The sequence below is a fragment of the Dromiciops gliroides genome, chromosome 3, assembly GCF_019393635.1.
Source record: "Dromiciops gliroides isolate mDroGli1 chromosome 3, mDroGli1.pri, whole genome shotgun sequence".
NCBI classification, from domain to species: domain Eukaryota; kingdom Metazoa; phylum Chordata; class Mammalia; order Microbiotheria; family Microbiotheriidae; genus Dromiciops; species Dromiciops gliroides.
The window spans coordinates 214,876,209-214,896,733 of NC_057863.1; the positions used below are offsets into that span (position 1 = coordinate 214,876,209).

The 20,525-nt window shown below is 37.5% G+C and overlaps 1 protein-coding gene across 2 annotated transcripts in view; it reads right to left on the reverse strand.

The window, feature by feature from the left end:
• Positions 1–17,688, reverse strand: part of PPEF1 (protein phosphatase with EF-hand domain 1) — a 151,802-nt gene extending 134,114 nt beyond the window's left edge. Inside the window, exons 1-2 of one of the 2 annotated variants that reach the window (XM_043996780.1) lie at positions 17,348–17,688; positions 3,169–3,348 (exon numbers count right to left, since the gene is read on the reverse strand). In XM_043996780.1, the coding sequence (XP_043852715.1) occupies positions 3,169–3,217 (49 nt within the window). In that variant the 5' untranslated portion in view covers positions 3,218–3,348; positions 17,348–17,688. Of the gene's footprint in view, positions 1–3,168; positions 3,349–8,946; positions 9,073–17,347 lie in introns of those variants that run through there. The other variant, XM_043996781.1, reaches the window with a different exon arrangement.
• Positions 17,689–20,525: the final 2,837 nt, after the last annotated feature.

Here is a 20,525-nt window from a genome sequence, read left to right on the forward strand (position 1 = left end):
ATGAGTTCTTATGCCTTACAACATGGTCAATTTTGGTACTGTGGTATACACCAAAATATTCCTATCAGTATTTCTGTAGTAGTATAAAATTATAAATAAAGTAGATGCCCATTGGTAGAAAAAAGTGGACTTAAGCTTAGAAAACACACGTAGCAAAAGAGTAACTCTCACTCTTGGAAGTCCTTTTACTGGAGTACTCATGATATTACATTTTTGGTATTTTGGTAATCTTCGGGTTTCCCTGGAGAACCGTAAATCTACCATTCACATCCAGTTCTTCACTCCCAGTGTAGACATTCATATCACAAAATAAGTGGAAAAATATTATTTTTCTACTTAGATTAGATGCTACTTATACCATGAAAGACATAACCACATTTTTCATGGAGAAGCTCATTCATTTTTTTTCCATTCAGCTTTGAAACCACTACCCTAAAGCTATGTTCTCTTGAATGTTGAGTAAGCTAACATAGCCCAAAGGGCTCACTCTATCTGATTATCCCCAGAACCCAGACCAACTGAACATCCCAGTCATCTTGCCATCCGCTGGGCTGATGCTCCTCTGGACCTTCAGACCACCTGAGACCACAACCTAGTGACTTAATCCATTCTATTTTGGAACCATGACCCTGCATTTGGGCCTAGCTGGCTTGCCCAAATGAAAACCCCAAATCACGATTAATTTCTTACAACTAATATGATTAGTTAAGTCAAGAGAGATACACTTGGTCCATATATCTTGCCAGCCATCCTTGGGCCTCAGACCATACTTCACTTCTTATCCCACAAGCTACCTCTTGTTAGAGCTTCATAGAGGATGAATAATCAAATCAATACTACCATAGTTTCTGGGAAAGGGCCTTTGAATTTATTCCCCATCCCTCTACTCACCACCCCAGTGACTTCCCAAACCAAAACAACTTCCTTGACCACAACTTCCTTTATACATGTGTTTCCCTCTCCTAGTATGTAAGGTAGGTGCTATCATTATGCCTATTTTGCAGTTGAGGAAACTGAGCCAAATAGCGGTTAAGTGGCTTGCCTGGGGTCACATAGGTAGTAAATACAAATGATCATTAATAATATTATTTGCTTTTGGTTTTGTTTTTATTTTTTGCGGGGCAATGGGGGTTAAGTGACTTGCCCAGGGTCACACAGCTGGTAAGTGTCAAGTGTCTGAGGCCGGATTTGAACTCAGGTACTCATGAATCCAGGGCCGGTGCTTTATCCACTGTGCCACCTAGCCGCCCCCATATTATTTGCTTTTAAACAAATATTATTTTTAAATAATAGTAAGACTTAAGGAAATGGTTCTCTCCCCTGGCAAAAGGTATTATCTCATCACAATAATACCCAATATTCTGTAATTCGTATCATGACAAAATCATTTAAAATTCACCGGCCCATAAAAAGGAGCATTCTGCATTATGAATTAGAATTATTCAGAAATGTGTAGACAAGTGAGATAAACAATGTAGAAAGTAGAATTTTTTAAAAGGCACCACATATATCCAATATGTTTATACCACATTAAAGTTAACAGGTACCTTAGGGATCTTCTAATCTAACCCTCTCCTTTTACAAATAAGGAAGCTAAGCTAAGAGAATAAGGGACTTGCACAAGGTTGGGAGCAGAGTTGGAACAAGAATTCAGGCATCCTAAATCTCAGTCCAGTGTTCTTCCTACAGAATTTGAGACTTGAAAGGTACTTCATAGTCATCTAGTCCAACCCATACATGAAAGGAACCCTCCCTTTAAAATATCCCAGCCTTTGCTTGAAAAACCTTCAAAAAGGAGGATCCACTATCCCTTGAAACAACCCATTTAAGCAATTATATCATACTGATAGTCGAATTTTTAAAATCTCTGTTGTTGGCAGAATTTCATGCATACCCAGAATTCATTTAATAGAAGATAGTGGGGTTTGGTTGTTTTTTGTTTGTTATTATCAAAAAATGTGGTTTTGTTACTGAGAGTTTGGAATCTTACAGCTATGGAATCGATGCTTACCCATCATCTTCCAGGATGTTATTCCCAGGGGATAATTTATACAGTAAAGAAAATGTAAGACATGGTGTTCTTGATTTTTTAAGGCATTAATGCCTCTCTCAGGTTCCTCATCTATTTCCAGTGAACAGCTTACTCATTGGCACCTACTGACTAGCCAAGAAGGCACAATGCTATGAGAGAGAGAGCTACTTTGATTCCTAAAGTAAATCAAAACACATAAGCTAGTATGGACCACCTCTCAGCCTAAACTGAAGTAATATAGTACCTTAAGCCAAGGTTCGTTTTCACAAAATGTGGCCAAGAATTGTCAAACAATTGCTTCAAGTTTTCATTTTACTTTGTCTGTATAAATCAATTTCACAAAGACCAAGGAGCAAATTTAGTAAGTTCTAAGGGGAGACACCAATAATTATATTTAACATTTAGAAAGAGTATAGTAAAAATAATTCTTAAGTCTCTATGTTTTATTGCAAAGGGTAGGTTTTTCTTATATTGTGGCAAGTGAAAAAGTCTATATTTTTAAAGTAATGTTTATACCTTAAAAAATAACCTAGGTACATAAAAATTTACTTTTACATTTCTCAAAGTATGGTATAGCTCTTGTGAAATCTAGTGTTGAACAGACATGAAAACTAATTTGATCTTTGCCTTATAAAATTTAAAATCAAATTAAGTTTTTGGAATAACTTAAGTTTTAAACTTGAATTTCTCTACATCAGCTGTTATAGAAAGAGATCCTACATAATCTGATACTGGGTCATTTGCCACATGAGTATATATTGAGTGCCTGTTTGCAAATGGTTTCTATGATAGAGGACATTTTAGAAAGAGGAAGAAATCTGATGTCTTTCCATTGAATTTTTAACTTTCATTTTTACATGAATTCAGTCATATTTTCAACTAAAATTAAATTTAAAATACCATCTAGTACCTAATGTTTTGAAACTTAGCACTATAGATATCAAGTTATGTCATTCTATTAACTAGTTTTCCAGGTTACTCCAATATGAAACCTTAAAGAAAAAAAGCATGAGGCCTTGCATAAAAAAAAAATCACTCAGGCTCACTCAATCTAATACTAAAAAACAAAGGAGAAGAGTGGGGAAAATCACATTGCTCTCACATTCATTAACAACAGGCATGGTCACACTACTTACCTCTCTCAGATTTCCTATCTTCATTTTGGGCAGACTGGCTACATCCCATGTCTCCAAAATAGTGTGCTCATAAATTCTCATCACAGGCTCCTCTTGTCCAAGAGTGTGCACGTCTTCTCCTTTATATTTTTGCTAAGATACAAGGAGCCACTCCTAGTTGATCCACTTCAGTCATAGCCACTAATGAGGAAGAAGGGATTGGGTGGGGGGGAGAAAATGTCAGTTAACAACATGGTATCTAAGGGCAGCTCAGCAGGAATCATTAATGCTTGTTATGAATTATTGTACATCATGTGGTATGGAAATTGATTCCATATAATCTAATCCTGAGTTATTTTCCAGAACACTGCAGCAGCAGAGGCAGCTGCAGCAGCAGAGGCAGCCAACAGTAAGAGCTGCTTAGGCTGGTTTTTCTACGTATACTTTTACCATAACTCTCTTTGGGTAAAATCATTTGAACACGTATGATTTTTAAGCTACAAGTAAGCAGAAACAAAGATACTGTTGCTTTTGTAACTAATATAATGGAGGCTGGGGAATTAAAGATCCAAAAAGAACTTAGCTGTCTTATGACCAATGGGAATGAATATAGAAATTAAAAGTTCAAAATATGTCAGACATAGAACAAAAGCAACATATGGAAATAATCATTAAACCGAAGATGAGATACGCAAATATTGTTCCAATTTCCAAAAAGGGGGGGGAGGGTGAATGATAGAAACTTTAGATCTATTGATACCGATCCAAGGTAAGAATCTAGAACAGAATGTTTATGAGCAGTTAAAAAAAGAATGTGTTACACATTCAATGCCAGGATGGATTCATTAACAACTTCTTATGTGACCCTGGGCTAATTACTTAACCTCTATGGTGCTCAGTTTCCTTGTCTAGTAAATGAAGCAGTTGGAATAGATTATTTTTCTAAGGAAACTTCCAACTGTAAAATGCTAGAATTACCAGTCAAAACAAATTAAAGTGATTTCCTTTTTAATAAAGTTACTAGATTAGAAGGTCAACAGAATTTTCAATGCAAAGACTTACTAATTAAGTCAAAAGCAGCAAACTTGAGTATGTTACTAGGTACATTTCTGGAAAACTGAGATAGATAGCATGATGAATATAACATTTCACATATATGTCAGTGACATTTGAAGATAAAAATCCTTCATATCAAAATAGACATCACCTCTTCTCTGGACAATTGCCATAGACTTCTAACTGATCTCCCTTCCTCCAGTAAAGACTGCCTTCCCCTCAACAGTCCAATCTCCAAACAGTTACCAAATTAATGTTCCTAAATCACAAGTCTGACCATGTCATTCTCAAGAAACTTCTACTCTTCTCTACAGACTCCAAGATAAAACACAAACACCTCTGATTATTATTTAAAGCCTTTACAATCTGGCTTCAACTCATCTTTCCAGAGTGATCTCACATTATTGCCCTCCATGCATTCTGTTACAATCAAAGCATCTTCATTGTTGTTCACCATGTACAACAGCATCCCAACTCATGCTCCACTTCTTAGAATGTCTAGTTCCGGGGGCAGCTAGGTGGCACAGCAGATAAAGCACTAGCCCTGGATTCAGAAGGACCTGAGTTCAAATCCAGCCTCAGACACTTGACACTTAATAGCTGTGTGACCCTGGGCAAGTCACTTAACCCTCATTGCCCCACAAAAAAAAAAGTCTAGCTCCCTTCAATACTCAGTTCACATGCCACCTCTTATACAAGGTACTTTCTAATGACCCATCCACACATGCATGTATACACATACATATCCCCTTAACCTCAGACAAAAATACATTGTATTTGGTCATGTGTCCCCTAGCCATCACCAAGAAATGAGGATACTAGAAATGGATGCATGATGGTTCCAAGAAGAAATCTCTTGAGGCCCTTCTCTTCTTCAACAACTCTCTGGTGGAATATTCCAGTTTTTTCCTGACCTTGGGACTGGCAGAGGGACTGACTCGGAAGCCAGTCCTTTCCATCATTTGGACTCATAGGAAGAGAAACTGAGAAGCCCAAAGATCTGGGGGAGGAAAAGTCATATAGATACAGCTGCCATGCAAGCAGCACAGGCTAGAGCTATGAAGTAGCCAGCAATGGATTCCAGATCCAAGGGTGTCAGTGAATCATGGACAAGATTTGATGTAGATTCTTCAGTACTGAAACTTATTCAAATTATAGACCAAATGCAATGATCTTTCATTTCCTTTCATCCCCTTCCCAATATCTCTTTCAAGAAGGAATGAGCCTCATGCCTCTCACCAAGCACAGGGAGATTTATCATTTTTTCCTAAAAGTTGTTTACTCTTGTCTTTTAACAATACTCTTGTCATATACAATAGTAAATGTGATAAGGGGCAACTAGGTGGCACAGTGGATAGAGTGCTGGACCTGAAATCAGGAAGACTCATCTTCCTGGGTTCAAACCTGGCTTTAGACACTTACTGGGCAAGTCACTTAACCCCATTTGCCTCAGTTTCCTCATCTGTAAAATGGAGAAGGAAATGGCAAACCACTCCAGTATCTTTGCCAAGAAAACCACAAGTGGGGTCACAAAGAGTTGGACACAACTGAAGTGACTGAATAACAAAAACTTAGCATGTATCATCGGGTCTTATACATAGTAAATGCTTAATAATAGTTTGTTTAATTAAATTGAATGAACAGAAAAATAAAAGTATAAAGGTATCCATATTTGTAAAAAAAAATCAGTAAATTAGTAATTTATAACAGTCCAAAAGAGGAAAGAATATGCTAGAATTCTACTAGCTTGTTAAAACAAAATTACCCAATGTTATTTTTTAATATAAAAGTTGCTTCATTATAATAGTATCAGTTTTTTCGAAGGTAACATTTCTTTAAAAGGTGGGGGTATGGGGAGGTTAGATAACAAACAAACATGGCATAACTAACACAACAGATTAGGACCCTCCTATGTGCAAGTATGGTTCTTCAAGTATATGACAGGGAGGGGCTTACTTTAAAAAAGAAGGAAGGGAATATGCCAGGTACTATGCAAAACACTTTACAAATACTATTTCATTTGATCCTCGCAACAACTGGGTGCTATTATTATCCCAATTTCACAGTAGAAGAAATTGAGGGTGACTTGCCCGGAGTCACACAGTTGGTATCTGAAGCCAAATTTGAACTCAGGTCTTCCTAACTCCAATTCCAACACTCTATGCATCATGCCACCTAAGTGCTCCAGACCATATAAGGACCACCTTATCTACTACTCTCAACTTTTCACAACCGATGGAATCTATGCAGTGGTCGCCCCCTGCAGGGCTCACCTCTACGTGAGATCACTAAGTATATCTCTGCAAGAGAACAGGAAGACTAGCTCCCTGGTAACAATGGAGACAAGTAAGCACCCAACACAGTGGCTACATCGTATAGAAGACACAACATCCTACCCTAAGTGTCTCCTTCCTCTTGACTTAGGCTGCATTATTCATTCCCCAAGACTATCATTTGTTTTTCATTTGTTCAGAGTGCAGCTTCTCCAAGGTAATATTTCAAAAGAGAGCTCATTTGCTTTCTCTTCAGGAGCTAAGCTAAGTCAATTATGCACCTCACACTCCCAAGTGCCATCTAGCTAGAACTGAGCCACCACCACCAACAGATAAGAATGACTTAGAGGAGAAAAGAATGTAGGCTCTATAGCTCTCATAAAACTGGTAACAGTGACTGAGGACTTCATATATACATATATATGTGTGTATGTATGTATATGTGTGTGTGTGTATATATATATATATATACACACACACATGTATGTACATATTCTTCCCTGTCTCTTTTTACATATACACAGATAATCAAGAATTACTGACAGTAGAAGACCATTTAATAGGATATGTTGGTAAAGTCTTTTAATTAAATAACTCCCCCAGTGGCCTAAAGTTTTCATGAAAAGCACCCTGCTCACTTCCAAGAATTAGTCTGCACATTGTGGAACCTGATTCATTTCACTGGCAAAATGAAAAGCTTACATCTGATACATCTGTTATGATGGCCCAATAATGTTAGGTTACCCCACTCATTTTCTGTCATTTTTTTCTTTTAATCAAGTTTTCTTGTACAAAATGACCAATATGGTAGTGTTTTACATAATCATATATGTAAAACCCATATCTGATTGCTTGCCATCTCAGAAAGGGGGGAGGTGAGGGAGGGAAAGAGGGATAAAAATTGGAACCCAAAAGTATAAATAAAAACGTTTATTACATTTAAAAAAAACCTTACCCCAACATGGATATACAAATTGTTCCACTTTGAAACCAAAAGCCTTAAATACTCTTAAGGAGACTATGTATGGCTGTGATATAAGGAAGCTGGTATTAGGAAAAACCAAGCTCAAATTCAGTCTCAGGCACTCATTAGCTATGTTACCTGGTGCAAGTTAGTTTCCTCAATCTGCAAAACTGAGATAATAATAGCCCCAGCCTCATAGGGTTATTGTGAGAATAAAATGATATAATATTCATAAGGGGCTCTGACCACTTTAAAGTGCTATATAAAAGCTAGTTATTAATATATTATTTGCCACCTGCCCTACATTTGGTAGCATACAAAAACAGCATGGGGGCAGCTAGGTGGTGCAGTAGATAAAACACCGGCCCTGGATTCAGGAAGACCTGAGTTCAAATCTGGCCTCAGACACTTGACACTTAGTAACTGTGTGACCCTGGGCAAGTCATTTAACCCTCACTGCCCTGCAAACAAAACAAAACAAAACAAAAAAACCCAGCATAGTGATGTCTCACTGGGATCTCATATTTGACATGTCAAAAACAGATGTCATCATCTTCCTCCCTAAATCCACTCTCTGCCCAAACTTCCCTATTTCTATTGAGAGCAGCCCTGCCCTTTCAGTTATCCAGATAGACAACCCTGGGGTCATCTGTGACTCTGCTCTCTTTCCTTATATCAAATAATTTGCCATATCTTGTGGGTTCTACCTCCACGAAATCTCTGTATCTGCCTTCCTTATCTCTACATGGTAAGAACAAAAAGAGAACATCTGCCTCTGCTCTGAATTGGGCATCAGGGTCCTTCCCTTACACCCCATAATGAGCTTCCAGAACCAGGCTCCTCAAACTCTTCCACCTGGGCCAGCAGTAATAGGCCTCAGAGCACTGTGCTTATCCTCTGAGGGTGGGGCTCCAATGACCCTGTGCCATCAGCCCTGCTCCTTCAACAAATAACCGCTTAACGCATCATTTTACATTGGCTCTGGAGGCAGAGAACTGCTTGGCCATGCTGTACAGACTATTAAGTTCTCTACCCAAAACAGGCTTACATCATACAGTTAGCTGCCTTCACTGAATCTCAAATGGGCTATTCTGTTCCAAACAGCTGCTCTGGTCTCTAATTCATCCCCCTGACTGAAAACCAAAAGAAGGCATAAATCCCCTACCACAGGCACTCAGGTGGAAGATTCTGCCCTTTACCTCCCAGGGTGCATGGGTAGCTCTAAACCTACCCAGTTCTGCCAAGCTTCAGCCTATATAAAGGACAGTTTTAAATACTAAAGGTGAATAAAAAAATTAAAAATTAAGTTAAAAATTAAAATTTTTAAATTTTTAAAAATTAAAAAAATAAACACTAAAGGTGAGACCCTGCTTGCTGTTTTCTGAAGGAAGAACTATTTCCTTGTGACAAGGCTATAGATACACCAAAAGTCATTTGTAAGAGCCAGGGGAGTTTAGCTCTCTGGACCACGAATTATCGACAGGAAAAGAAAGAGAAGATTCCCACCTTCTTTCTGCAGCCATCTTGGACCTCACAAGATTCCTAGTGAAGCAACAGAGACCATCTGGTGACGCAGAACAAGAGACGCTGCAGCTTTAGACTGAGACAGTGTCAGGAAGAGAATGTGACAGTGATAAATCATTAGCAGAGCTTGAGGAATAGGACAACAGGCACAGCTGGAAGCAGCAGCTGAGATGGATAAGGAGCCAATCAGTGTAACAGAGTGTAAACAAAGAATGAGCTTCAACAGGTGACAAGAGTTACCAGGGTCACCATTAGGAAGTGTAAGGATCCTTGCCCTTGCAAAGCCAGCTGTCTACAAGCTTACATACTCACATAGACTTTGGGGTAGCCAAAATTTAGCTCTCTCTCAATATGTCCAGCTAGCAGCTGCTGAGGAAGCTCACTTACACCCCATCTCCTGATATCCTTTGTGCTTCGACTCACTAGACAAGATATTTTGGCTGAGTACAATACTCTGCTGTGCTCACTGGGCCTGCTGCTGGCCACTTTCCTCTTCCCATTAGGAGTAGCTGCCACCTTCTCTAGCTAAGCAGAAATCCTTGGCTAGAGTATGACTAAACTCTTTCACAAAGAACTTGCAATCTTAGCTACCAGGGAACGCTGAGGCTAGCTGAAGCTCAGGAGTTCTGAGCTGCAGTGGGCTAAGCACATTGAGTATCCACATAAAGTTCAGCATATAATGAGCCTAGGGGACAGCTAGGTGGCGCAGTGGATAAAGCACCAGCCCTGGATTCAGGAGGACCTGAATTCAAATCCAGCCTCAGACACTTGACACTTACTAGCTATGTGACCCTGGGCAAGTCATTCAACCCTCATTGCCCTGCCCCCCCCCAAAAATATATATATATGTGTGTGTGTATAAAATATATATGTATATATAAAATATATGTGTGTGTATATACATATACACACATATATACATATACACATACATATATGTACACACATATATACATACATATATACATACACACACACACACACACACACACACACACACACACACACATATATATATATGGAGAGAGAGAGACCAGTTCCATAAGGAACTGGCTCAAGACAAAAACAGAGGTCAAAACTTTCATGCCAGTCAGTGATATCAGGACCATGAGTAGCCCCTGTAATCAGCCTGGGTAAAATAGAGATACTTAGTCTTAATTTAAATTTAAAAAAGGAAAAGAACCCAGACCAGTATCCTAAGACTAGCAGAAAGTTTACCCACTTATGCTTCTTTAGAGTTCTCTTATTTCCTAAGACCAAAACTCTGCTTCTAGCATCAAATTCTCTGTCCTTAAACCCCCCTTACCTGGATGCATTCCTTCATTTCTAAACTCTTTCTTTCTTTTCTTTTCCCCCTCTCTCCTATTTGTCCATGTAGGGGTAGAAATAAAGTTCTGAGGAAGATGAGAGCTTAGAGGCAACTCAGATGTACTCTCTCAACATTCCCTTCCAAACAACTTTAAAATAATGCCTCAAATCAAATTTTGAAGTGACAGGGCCAACAAAAAGTCAGGGTGAGACATTTTTCTGGCCTAAGAAAATTTAGGAAGTAAACAGGAGAAGTTTGGACCTGTCCCAAGCCCACACATAAGGCAGAAATAACCATGGCCTCATCAGCAGTTTTAGGAGCTCTCAGACCAGAGATAGTAAGGGAGTCAAACAACTGGTCAGAAAGAGATTACAGAGGACCTTTCATAGGTACTGAGTACTTTCACAGGCACTGCTGGACAATTCTGTTGCCCATATGCCATTCTGGGGCACAGTTCCAAAGCAGAGAGGAGTGCTGGTGGTTGTTCAGTCCCAAGAGAGCAGGGGTCCTGGTTGCACATCCAAGGCAAAGAGGAATGCTGGTGATTATGGCTGCAGGGGGATGGGGCCCTTCCTGGATAAAGACCAGAGCATAGACTAGGAGAGCAGTGACTATACCTCTCCTTGAATCACTCCACCTTGGAAGCACTGAAACTTGCAGCCTCCAGAACTAGCTCTGAAAACAGCAGCACAAAAAAACCTGAAGCTTGGGACAGTACCTCCCCATGCTGAGGTGAGCAGAGCCCAACTTGAACATAAAGTTCAAAGTAAAGAAACAGGCTGAAAAATTAGCAAACAAAAAAAAGGGAACTTGACTATCAAAAGCTATTACAGTGCCAGGGAAGACTAAGATATAAACTCAGACAGAAGAAGATGATGTGAAAACAGCCACAAAAAGTCTCAAAAATGCTAACTGGACCCAAGTCCAGCAAGAACTCCCAGAAGAGTTAAAGAAAGATAAGAGTAGAAGAAGAAAAATTGGGAAAAGAAATGAGTGGTGGAAGAAAATTATGAGAAGAGAATTAATAGCCAGGTAAAAGAGGCACAAAAATTCACTGAAGAAAAGAACTCCTTAAAAAGTAAAATAGGCCAAATGGGGAAAGATGTACAAAAGCTTACTAAAGAAAATAATTCCTTAAAAATTAGAATTGGGCAAGTAGAAGCTAATGAATCCATGAGACATCAAAAAAACAATTGAACTCTACCAAAAATCATTTTATAGAGCTGGAAAAAGTTATAACAACATAATTCATCTGGAATAACCACAGGTCAAGAATATTGAGGGAATTAATGAAAAATGCAAAGTAAAGTGGCATAGCTGTACCAGATCTAAAACTACAATATAAAACAGCAACCATCAAAACCATTTGGTACTGGCTAAGAAATAGAGTGGTGAATCAGTAGAATAGGTTAGGCACACAAAACACAGTAGTAAATGAATATAGCAGTCTACTCTAATAAACACAAAGACTCCAGCTTCTGGGAAAATAATTCATTATTTGACAAAAGCTGCTGGGAAAACTGTAAAATAGTATGGCAGAAACTAGGCACAGACCGACATCTTATACTGTATACCAAAGTAAAACAAAAATGGAAACATGATTTAGACATAAAGGGTGATAACATAGCCAAATTAGAAGAGGAAGGAATAGTTTGTCTGTCAGATCTATGGAGAGGGGAAGAATTTATGACTAAAGATGAGATAGAGAACATTATGAAATGCAAAATGGATCATTTTGATTACGTTAAATTAAAAAGGTTTTGCACAAATAAAACCAATTCAATCAAGATTACACGGAAAGCAGAAAACAGAGAAATAATTTTTACAGCCAATGTTTCTGATAAGGCCTAATTTCTAAAATATATAGAGAAGTGGATAAAATTTATAAGAATGCAAGTCATTCCCCAATTGAGAAATGGTCAAAGGATATGAACAGGCAGTTTTCAAATGAAGAAATTAAAGCTCTCTCTCTACAGCTATATGAAAAAATGTTCTCAATCACTATTGATTGGAGAAAGAAAAATTAAAACAACTCTGAGGTACCACCTCACACCAATCATATTAGCTAATATAACAAAAAAGGAAAATGATAAATATTGGAGAAGAAAATAGTGAATTGTTGGTGGAGTTCTGAACTGATCCAACCATTCTGGAGAGCAATTTGAAACCATGCCCAAAAGACTTTAAAACTGTGCATACCCTTTGACCCAGCAATACCACTACTGGGTCTATATCCTAAAGAAATCATAAAAAAGGGAAAAGGACCCACATGTACAAAAATATTTATAGCTGCTCTTTTTGTGGTAGCAAAGAATTGGAAAGTGAGGGGATGCCCATCAATTGGGAAATGACTAAACAAGTTGTGATATATGAATTTAATGGAATATTGTTGTGCTGTAAGAAAGCAGATGGATTTCAGAAAAACCTGGGAAGATTTACATTAATTGATGCTGATTAAAATGAGTAGAACCAAGAACATCGTACACAGTAACAACAACTTTGTGTAATGATCATCTGTGATAGATGATCTCAGCAATACAATACAATACAGATGATTCTCAGCAATACAATGATCCAAGATAATTCCAAAAGACTCATGATGGAAAATGCTCTCCACATCCAGAAAAAGAATTATAGCGTCAGAATGTAGATTAAAGCATGCCAGTTTCACTTTTGTTGTTGTTTGTTTCTTCTTTAATGTGGTTTTTCCCTTTTGTTCTGATTCTTCTCTCACAACATGACTAATGTAGAAATATATTTAACATGATTGTAATGTATAACATATAAGATTTCTTACTGTCTTAGAGAAGGGGGAGGGAAGGAAAAGAGAGAAAAATTTGGAACTCAAAATCTTACAAAAAATGAATGTTGAAAACTATCTTCACATGTAATTGGGAAAAAAGAAATAAAATACTATTTTAAAAATAAACAATAAAACAAAGTCAAAAGAATGAAAAAACAAAATGTTAAATATTTAATGGGAAAAACTACTGATCTGGAAAATAGAACAAGGAGAGATAATTTAAGAATTATCGGACTACCTGAAAGCCATGATCAAAGAAAGAGCCTAGACATCACATTTCAAGAAATTACCAGGGAAAAGTGCCTCACTATCTTAGATCCAGAGAGTAAAATAGAAATTGAAAGAATCCACCAATCACCTCCTGAAAGAGATCCCAAAATCAAAACTCCCAAGAATATTATAACCAAATTCCAGAGCTCCCAGGGTAAAGACAAAATACTTCAAGTCAGAAAGAAATTCAAATATTGTGGATCTACAGTCAGGATAACACAAAATTTAGCACTTTCCACATTAAAGAAGCAGAGGGCTTTGAATATGATATTCTGGAATGCAAAGGAACTAGGACTACAGTCAAGAATCGCCTACACAGCAAAACTATGTATAATCCTTCAGGGGAGAAAAAATGGACATTTAATGAAACAGAAGGCTTTCAAGCATTCCTGATGAAAAGGCCAGAGTTGAATAGAAAATTTAACATTCAAACAGAACACTCAAGAAAAGCATAAAAAGGTAAATATGAAAGAGTAATTATAAGGGACTCAGTAAATTCTATATGGGAAAATATACACGGAATGGCTAAGAACTTTATTATTATTAGAACAGCTAAAAGGAATTTCCATAGACAGAGGCATGGGTGTGAGTCAATTATATTGAAATGGTCTCAAAAAAAATTAAGGGCTGAGAAAGAGAGATGTACTAGGAGAAGGGGGAAGGGAGAGGTAAGTTTTCTCACATAAAAGAGGCAGTCAAGGAAGAACTTTTACAGTGGAGGGGAAAATGAAGGAGTAGTGGACAATGTTTGAATCATCAAATTTGGTTCAAAGAGGGGGAAACATATATACACACTCACTTGTGTATATAAATGTAACTTACCCAATAGGAGAGAAAGGGGATAAGAGAAAGTGGGAGATTTGATTAAAAAGGAGGACAGATTAAGTGGTTAGAAGCAAAATAGACTTTTGATCAAGGACAGGATAAAAAGAGAGAGAGTAAGAAATAGAAGATAATGGGATATAGGGAGATACACAGTAATCATAACTACGAATGTGAATGGATGAGCTCGATCATAAAATGGAAGCAGATAATAAGATGGATTGGAAACCAGAATCCAACAATATGTCATTTACAACAGACACACTTAAAACAGAAAGACATACAGAGTTAAAAATAAAGGGCTGGAGCAGAATCTAATATACTTCAACTAAACTTTTTTTTAAAAAGCAAGGATAGCAATTATGATCTCAAAGTAAAAGCAAAAATAGATCTATTTGGGGGCAGCTAGGTGGCACAGTAGATAAAGCACCGGCCCTGGATTCAGGAGTTACCTGAGTTCAAATCCAGCCTCAGACACATGACACTCACTAGCTGTGTGACCCTAGGCAAGTCACTTAACCCTCATTGCCCCCGCAAAAAAAAAAAAAAAGATCTAATTAGAAGAGATAATATGGGAAACTACATTTTGCTTAAAGGTACCATAGACACTGAAGTAATATAAACATTTTTATAGTAAGATTCTCTGATAAAGGCCTCCTTTCTCAAATATACACTGAATATAGAACTGAGTCAAATTTCTAAAACTAAGTCATTCCCCAATTGATAAATGATCAAAGTATTATAAACAGGCAGTTTTCAGAAAAAGAAATCAAAGCTATCTATCATCACATGTAAAAATATTCTAAATCACCATTGATTAGAAAAAGGCAAATTAAAACAACTCTGAGCTACCACCTCATACCTAATCAAAATGATAAATGTTGGAAGGGATGAGGGAAAAAATAGGTTCTCTAATGAACTGTTGGTGGAGTAGTGAACTGGTCCAACCATTCTGGAGAACAAATTGGAACTAGACCCAAAGGGGCTATAAAACTGTGCATACCCTTTGACCCAGCGAGACCACTACTAGGTGTGTGTCCCAAAGAGATCAAAGGAAAAAGGGAAAGGACCCACATGTACAAAAATATTTATAGCAGCTATTTTTGTGGTGGTCAATAATTGAACATTGAAGGAATACTCATCAAATTGGGGAATGGCTGAACAAATTCTGTGGTTTCAGAAAAACATGGTAAGACCTATATGAACTTATACTAAGTGAAGTGAGAAGGCCCAGGAGATCATTGTGCACAGTAACACCAATGTTGTAATAATGATCAACTGTGAAAGACTTGGCCACTGATAAATACAATGATCCAAGACAATTCCAAAGGCTTCATGATGAAAAAATGCTATCCACTTCCAGAGAGGGAACTGATGGGCTTTAAGTACAAAATGAAGTATAATTTTCTCACTTTCTTTATTTTTCTTACATTCAAAAATATGGCTAATATGGAAATACGTTATGCATGATTTCACATGTACAATTGATATCCTATTGCTTTACTTCTTGGTGATTGGGGGAGGAAATAGAAGGGAAGGAGAGAATTTAGACCTGAACATTTTTTTTTAAAAAGAATGTTAAAAATAAATGATAACTTTTTAAACTTTTTTTTAATTCTGAGAAAGTTTGTAAATGAAAGGGTGGAAATAAAAGTCCTAAAGCATCCAAAGCTCAAGGGGAAATTCACTACCTCTGACAATCTTTGGTGCTGTTTCCTGGCTAATTAATATGCCTCAGAGTTGCTTTAACTTGCATTTCTCTTGTCATAAGTTATATGGAACAATTTTTTTCCTGTAGTTATATATAGTTTGAAATTCTTGTTTCTTCAAATCCTTTAAGAATTTGTCTATATTAGAGAACAACTCAGTCTTATATATTTGTGTTAATTCTCTGTGTAGCCTGTATTAGACCCTTATCACAGATATCTGAAGCAAAACTTTTTTCCCAAAAGTTAAGTTTCACTTTATTCTTGCTGCATTGATTTTGTTCATACAAAAGCTTTTTAATTTTAAAGAGCCTAACTTGTTTTCTCTTCTATAATCATCTCTATTATTTGGTTAAGAATTCTACCCTGAGCCCTTTCTGTAAAAGGTATTTCATTCCATTCTTCTTTATTTTGTTGTCTTTTTTGTACAAATTTTGCCTTGTTTTCTATCTATTTATATATATATTTGTATATATATATATATACACACATATATGTGTATTTGTGTGTTTATGTATGTATATGTATATATATATTTGATCTCCCATACAAGATTATGAATTCTATAAAAGCAGGAACTATGTTTTCATCTTCTTTACATAGTCCATAATGCCTCAGGTATGGTAGGTACTCAAAAATATTTGTTGCATAAATGAAGTAATTTATAAATGTTAACCAAGAAAGAGAATCCCATTCCTTAAGAGGAACCTGTGGAGACAAAATAATTTATTAAGTCCCTAAGAACTAGCAAAATATATATTTTACTTAATTCATTCTGACTCTTCACCTTGATTGTTAAAAACCAGGAGTTGAATGATTTTTTTTTTTAAAAAGCTACATGTGCCATGTACTCAGGCCCTTATGTAAAACTGCTCCAAACTGATCAATGTATAAACACCACTTCCTTCACAAGGAGAGGCATAAAACACTGTAGGGAATTAGTCTTTCAGTTCTTATGCGCATATATAAACTATTTTGTGAAGCCCAAAAGATAAAATTGGTGCCTAACAGGACTAAGGGATGACTTATAATTCTCATAATAACCTGAAGGTGTCAACAGGAGGAGAGAGTAGACTGTTTAGCCTGATAAGACAAAGTGATATAATGCAGTTACATAGAGGAGTGATCAGAATAAAAACAAGTGGAACATGAAAGATTTTATCTGTAACCTCATCTAAACGGGAATGACTACCTTCCCTCCATCTACATTCCTTAATACTTGTGTGCTCTGCATCATTATAAATAGGTCAGAACACTTCAGATCACAAAGCCATCTGTCTTTGTCTATTTAATAATGACAACTGCTTTTCAATCATCATGTTTAAAGCTTAAATCTGTACTCACTGAATTTCAAAGCAATAAAGTACATCAGGCAAGCATATGTCTGTTCTTTTATAGAATGACATATGTCTGTGATGCAGAATTCTGCTTATATAAGAAAAAGGTAGAATGAACTAAAATCAGACATATTACCTGCTTTTCTTGTGCTTGATCAATGAAGAGGTTTTCCTCACCACAGTCTTTCCAAGAAAAACAAAAATAACAAATCACCCCTTTCCTCAGTTATCAGACTATATGCTGGGGTATACACATCTAAAAAAAGGCAAGCACTTTAGGTGTTTTGAAAGCACTAAACCTCACAGCCTGCAATGTTTTGTGTCTTCCTGACATCCCTGCAGCTATCTGCAGGGAGGTTTCTGACTAAATAAATAAATAAAAGAGAAAGAACTGCTTTCCCTATTTTTCCAGGCTGAAATGAGAGCACAGAACTACAGATAAAGTACTGGGCTATACCAATGCTGCAAAGTACTGCAGCTGTGTGTTCACAGCTCCACAGGAAAATCGAAAATCACGAGTCTGTACATAAGGAGATGAGCTTAACTTATCTGCTGCAACGTGTTCACTTCCAAGTGATCCTTTTCAAGGGGAACAGCCTTTGTATTATAGACACCAGACCACAATCGGCATGAGTAAATTGTAGCAGTACAAATTATAAAAGAGGATTTCACTGCCTGAATATATATATATATATATGTGTATATATATATATGTATACATATTTGTATATATATTTGTATATATGTATGTATATATATGTATGTATGTGGGCATATGTGTATAATTGTGTATACATATATAGAGATACATATGATTAGAGATATATATACTTTTTATAATTTGCACTGATATATGTGTATATATATTTCTATATATACATACATATGGCAACTAGGTGGCGCAGTAGACAGAGCACTGGATTTGGAATCAGGAAGACTCATCTTCATGAGTTCAAATCCTGCCTCAGACATAGACTAGCTTTGTGACTCTGAGCAAGTCCCTTGACCCTGTTTGCCTCAGTTTCCTCAACTATAAAATGAGCTGTAGAAGGATATGGCAAGGGGCAGCTAGGTGGCGCAGTGGATAGAGCACCGGCCCTGGAGTCAGGAGTACCTGAGTTCAAATACGACCTCAGACACTTAACACTTACTGGCTGTGTGACCCTGGGCAAGTCACTTAACCCCAATTGCCTCACCAAAAAAAAACCAAAAACCCAACAACAGAAGGATATGACAAACCACTCCAATATCTTTGCCAAGAAAACCCCAGATGTGTTCACAAAGATTCAGACACAACTAAAATAACTATATATGGGCATTACTTCAAAAGTACATTAGGTAACAACCCCCCCCAAAAAAAAAAACACAATTAGATATTAGGAAAGGGAGTCCAAACACCAAATGTTCATGCAAGACCTAAGAATTCTAGACATTTATGGAGTTTAAAGAAAAAGGATGATTTGTGCTAGAAAAGTTTTTTCATAGCCCATTAAAATGTTTGCTGGAAAAGTTACATAAAGTTAGGGTCATGCCTTTTCTCATCCACAAAGAAGAAAGGAAAGGTTGTCCATAAATTATTCTATATTAGAGAATATCTGGGAGCAAAGGTAGATTGTAGGCCCCAAAAGCCATAACCTCAAAACAAAAAGTAAACATTTTTGTACCTGGGGCAAGAATAAAGATATCTCAGTTTGGGATTGATAAGACCCCATGACACAAGGTAATAGAGTAGATAAAGCACTAGACCTAGAATCGGGAAGACCTGATTTCAAATCTGTCCTCAGACACTTACTAGCTTTGTGACTCTGGGCAAGTCACTTCACCCTGTTTGCCTCAGTTTCCTCATCTGTAAAATGAGCTGGAGAAGGAAATGTCAAACCACTCCAGTATCTCTACCAAGAAAACCCCAAATGGCATCATGAAGAGTTGGACACAACTAAAAAATGACTAAACAACAACATGACACAAAAGCAGGGGTTGGAGGGGCACTCTACCTCCACGAATCACTAGTCACTAGTAGTTTCCAATAAATTCAGTCCAACCATCTTGTTATTGAGAATCTACTATGGGAGAGGAGGTATGGAATAGTGGATAGAGAACCAGCCTTGAAGCCAAGAGAACCTGATTCAAATCCCACCTCTGACACATACTAGAAGTCTGACTCTGGGCAAATCAGTGCCATAAACAACTCTTACATTATCTGCTGCATTTGGAAGGGTGGAAAGGGATAATAGCCATTCATGTCACCTACTCTATGCCAAGTACTGTGCTAAGTGATTTTACAAATATCTCAGTTGATCAGTAGATCAGTAGAACAGTAGATGCTATTATTACCTCAATTTTACAGTTGACAAAACTAAAGTTAAGTGACTTGCCCAAGGTCTCATAGTAAATGTCTAAAGTAAAATTTTCCTTCAGGTCTTTCTGATTCCAAGCCTGGTGCTCTATCCACTGAGCCACCAGCAGCATAGATGCAAATATGCCAACCAACATTGACAGAGAGAGTTTCTTTCCCCTGGGAGTCCCCTGTACTAATGAAATGACAGGTTCTGTCCCTATCCCTAAGTAACTGGGACTAGGCAATGAGTACCCAGTCCTGGGAGCACACATAGGGGGCTGAGGGGGAGGACTAAGGGGGGGGGGACAAGGTCTCTGCCTGCTGCCACATCTGGAAAGGGAGGTGATTGCAAGCAGAGCAATCCTACTCCTATTCCCAAGGCTGGACCCCAATTTGACCAGTCCACTCTCAGACCTATATGCACTTCAGATACAAAGACAAAACTAATGGTAGTTCATGCCCTCAGGGAACTTTCATTCCACTCAGAGGATGGGATAGGTAAATATATAAATGGTAATTTGAAGTGGGAGAGCACTCACTAACCAAGGCAACCAAAATAAGCTTCCTCTATGAGGGTGACACATAAATAAAGCCTAGAGGGAAACTAGGGTTTATAGTAGTGTTACTCAGCACAGAGAACAGTCAGGCATGGAGATAAGCAGGGAGGTTCAAATGGCTGGACATGAAGAGATAAATCTGGAAAAGGCAACCATGTGCATTTTATGTGCATTTTAGCTGGAGGCAATAGAGAAGATTTTGGAGGAGGGGGGTGGCAAGGTAGGCCTTGTGCATTAGAAAGTTTATTTGTGGGGAGCAGCTAGGTGGCACAGTGGATAAAGCACCAGCCCTAAATTCAGGAAGATCTGAGTTCAAATCCAGCCTCAGACACTTGACACTTACTAGCTATGTGACCCTGGGCAAGTCACTTAACCCTTATTGCCCCTCAAAAAAAATATAAAAATTTTAAAGTTTATTT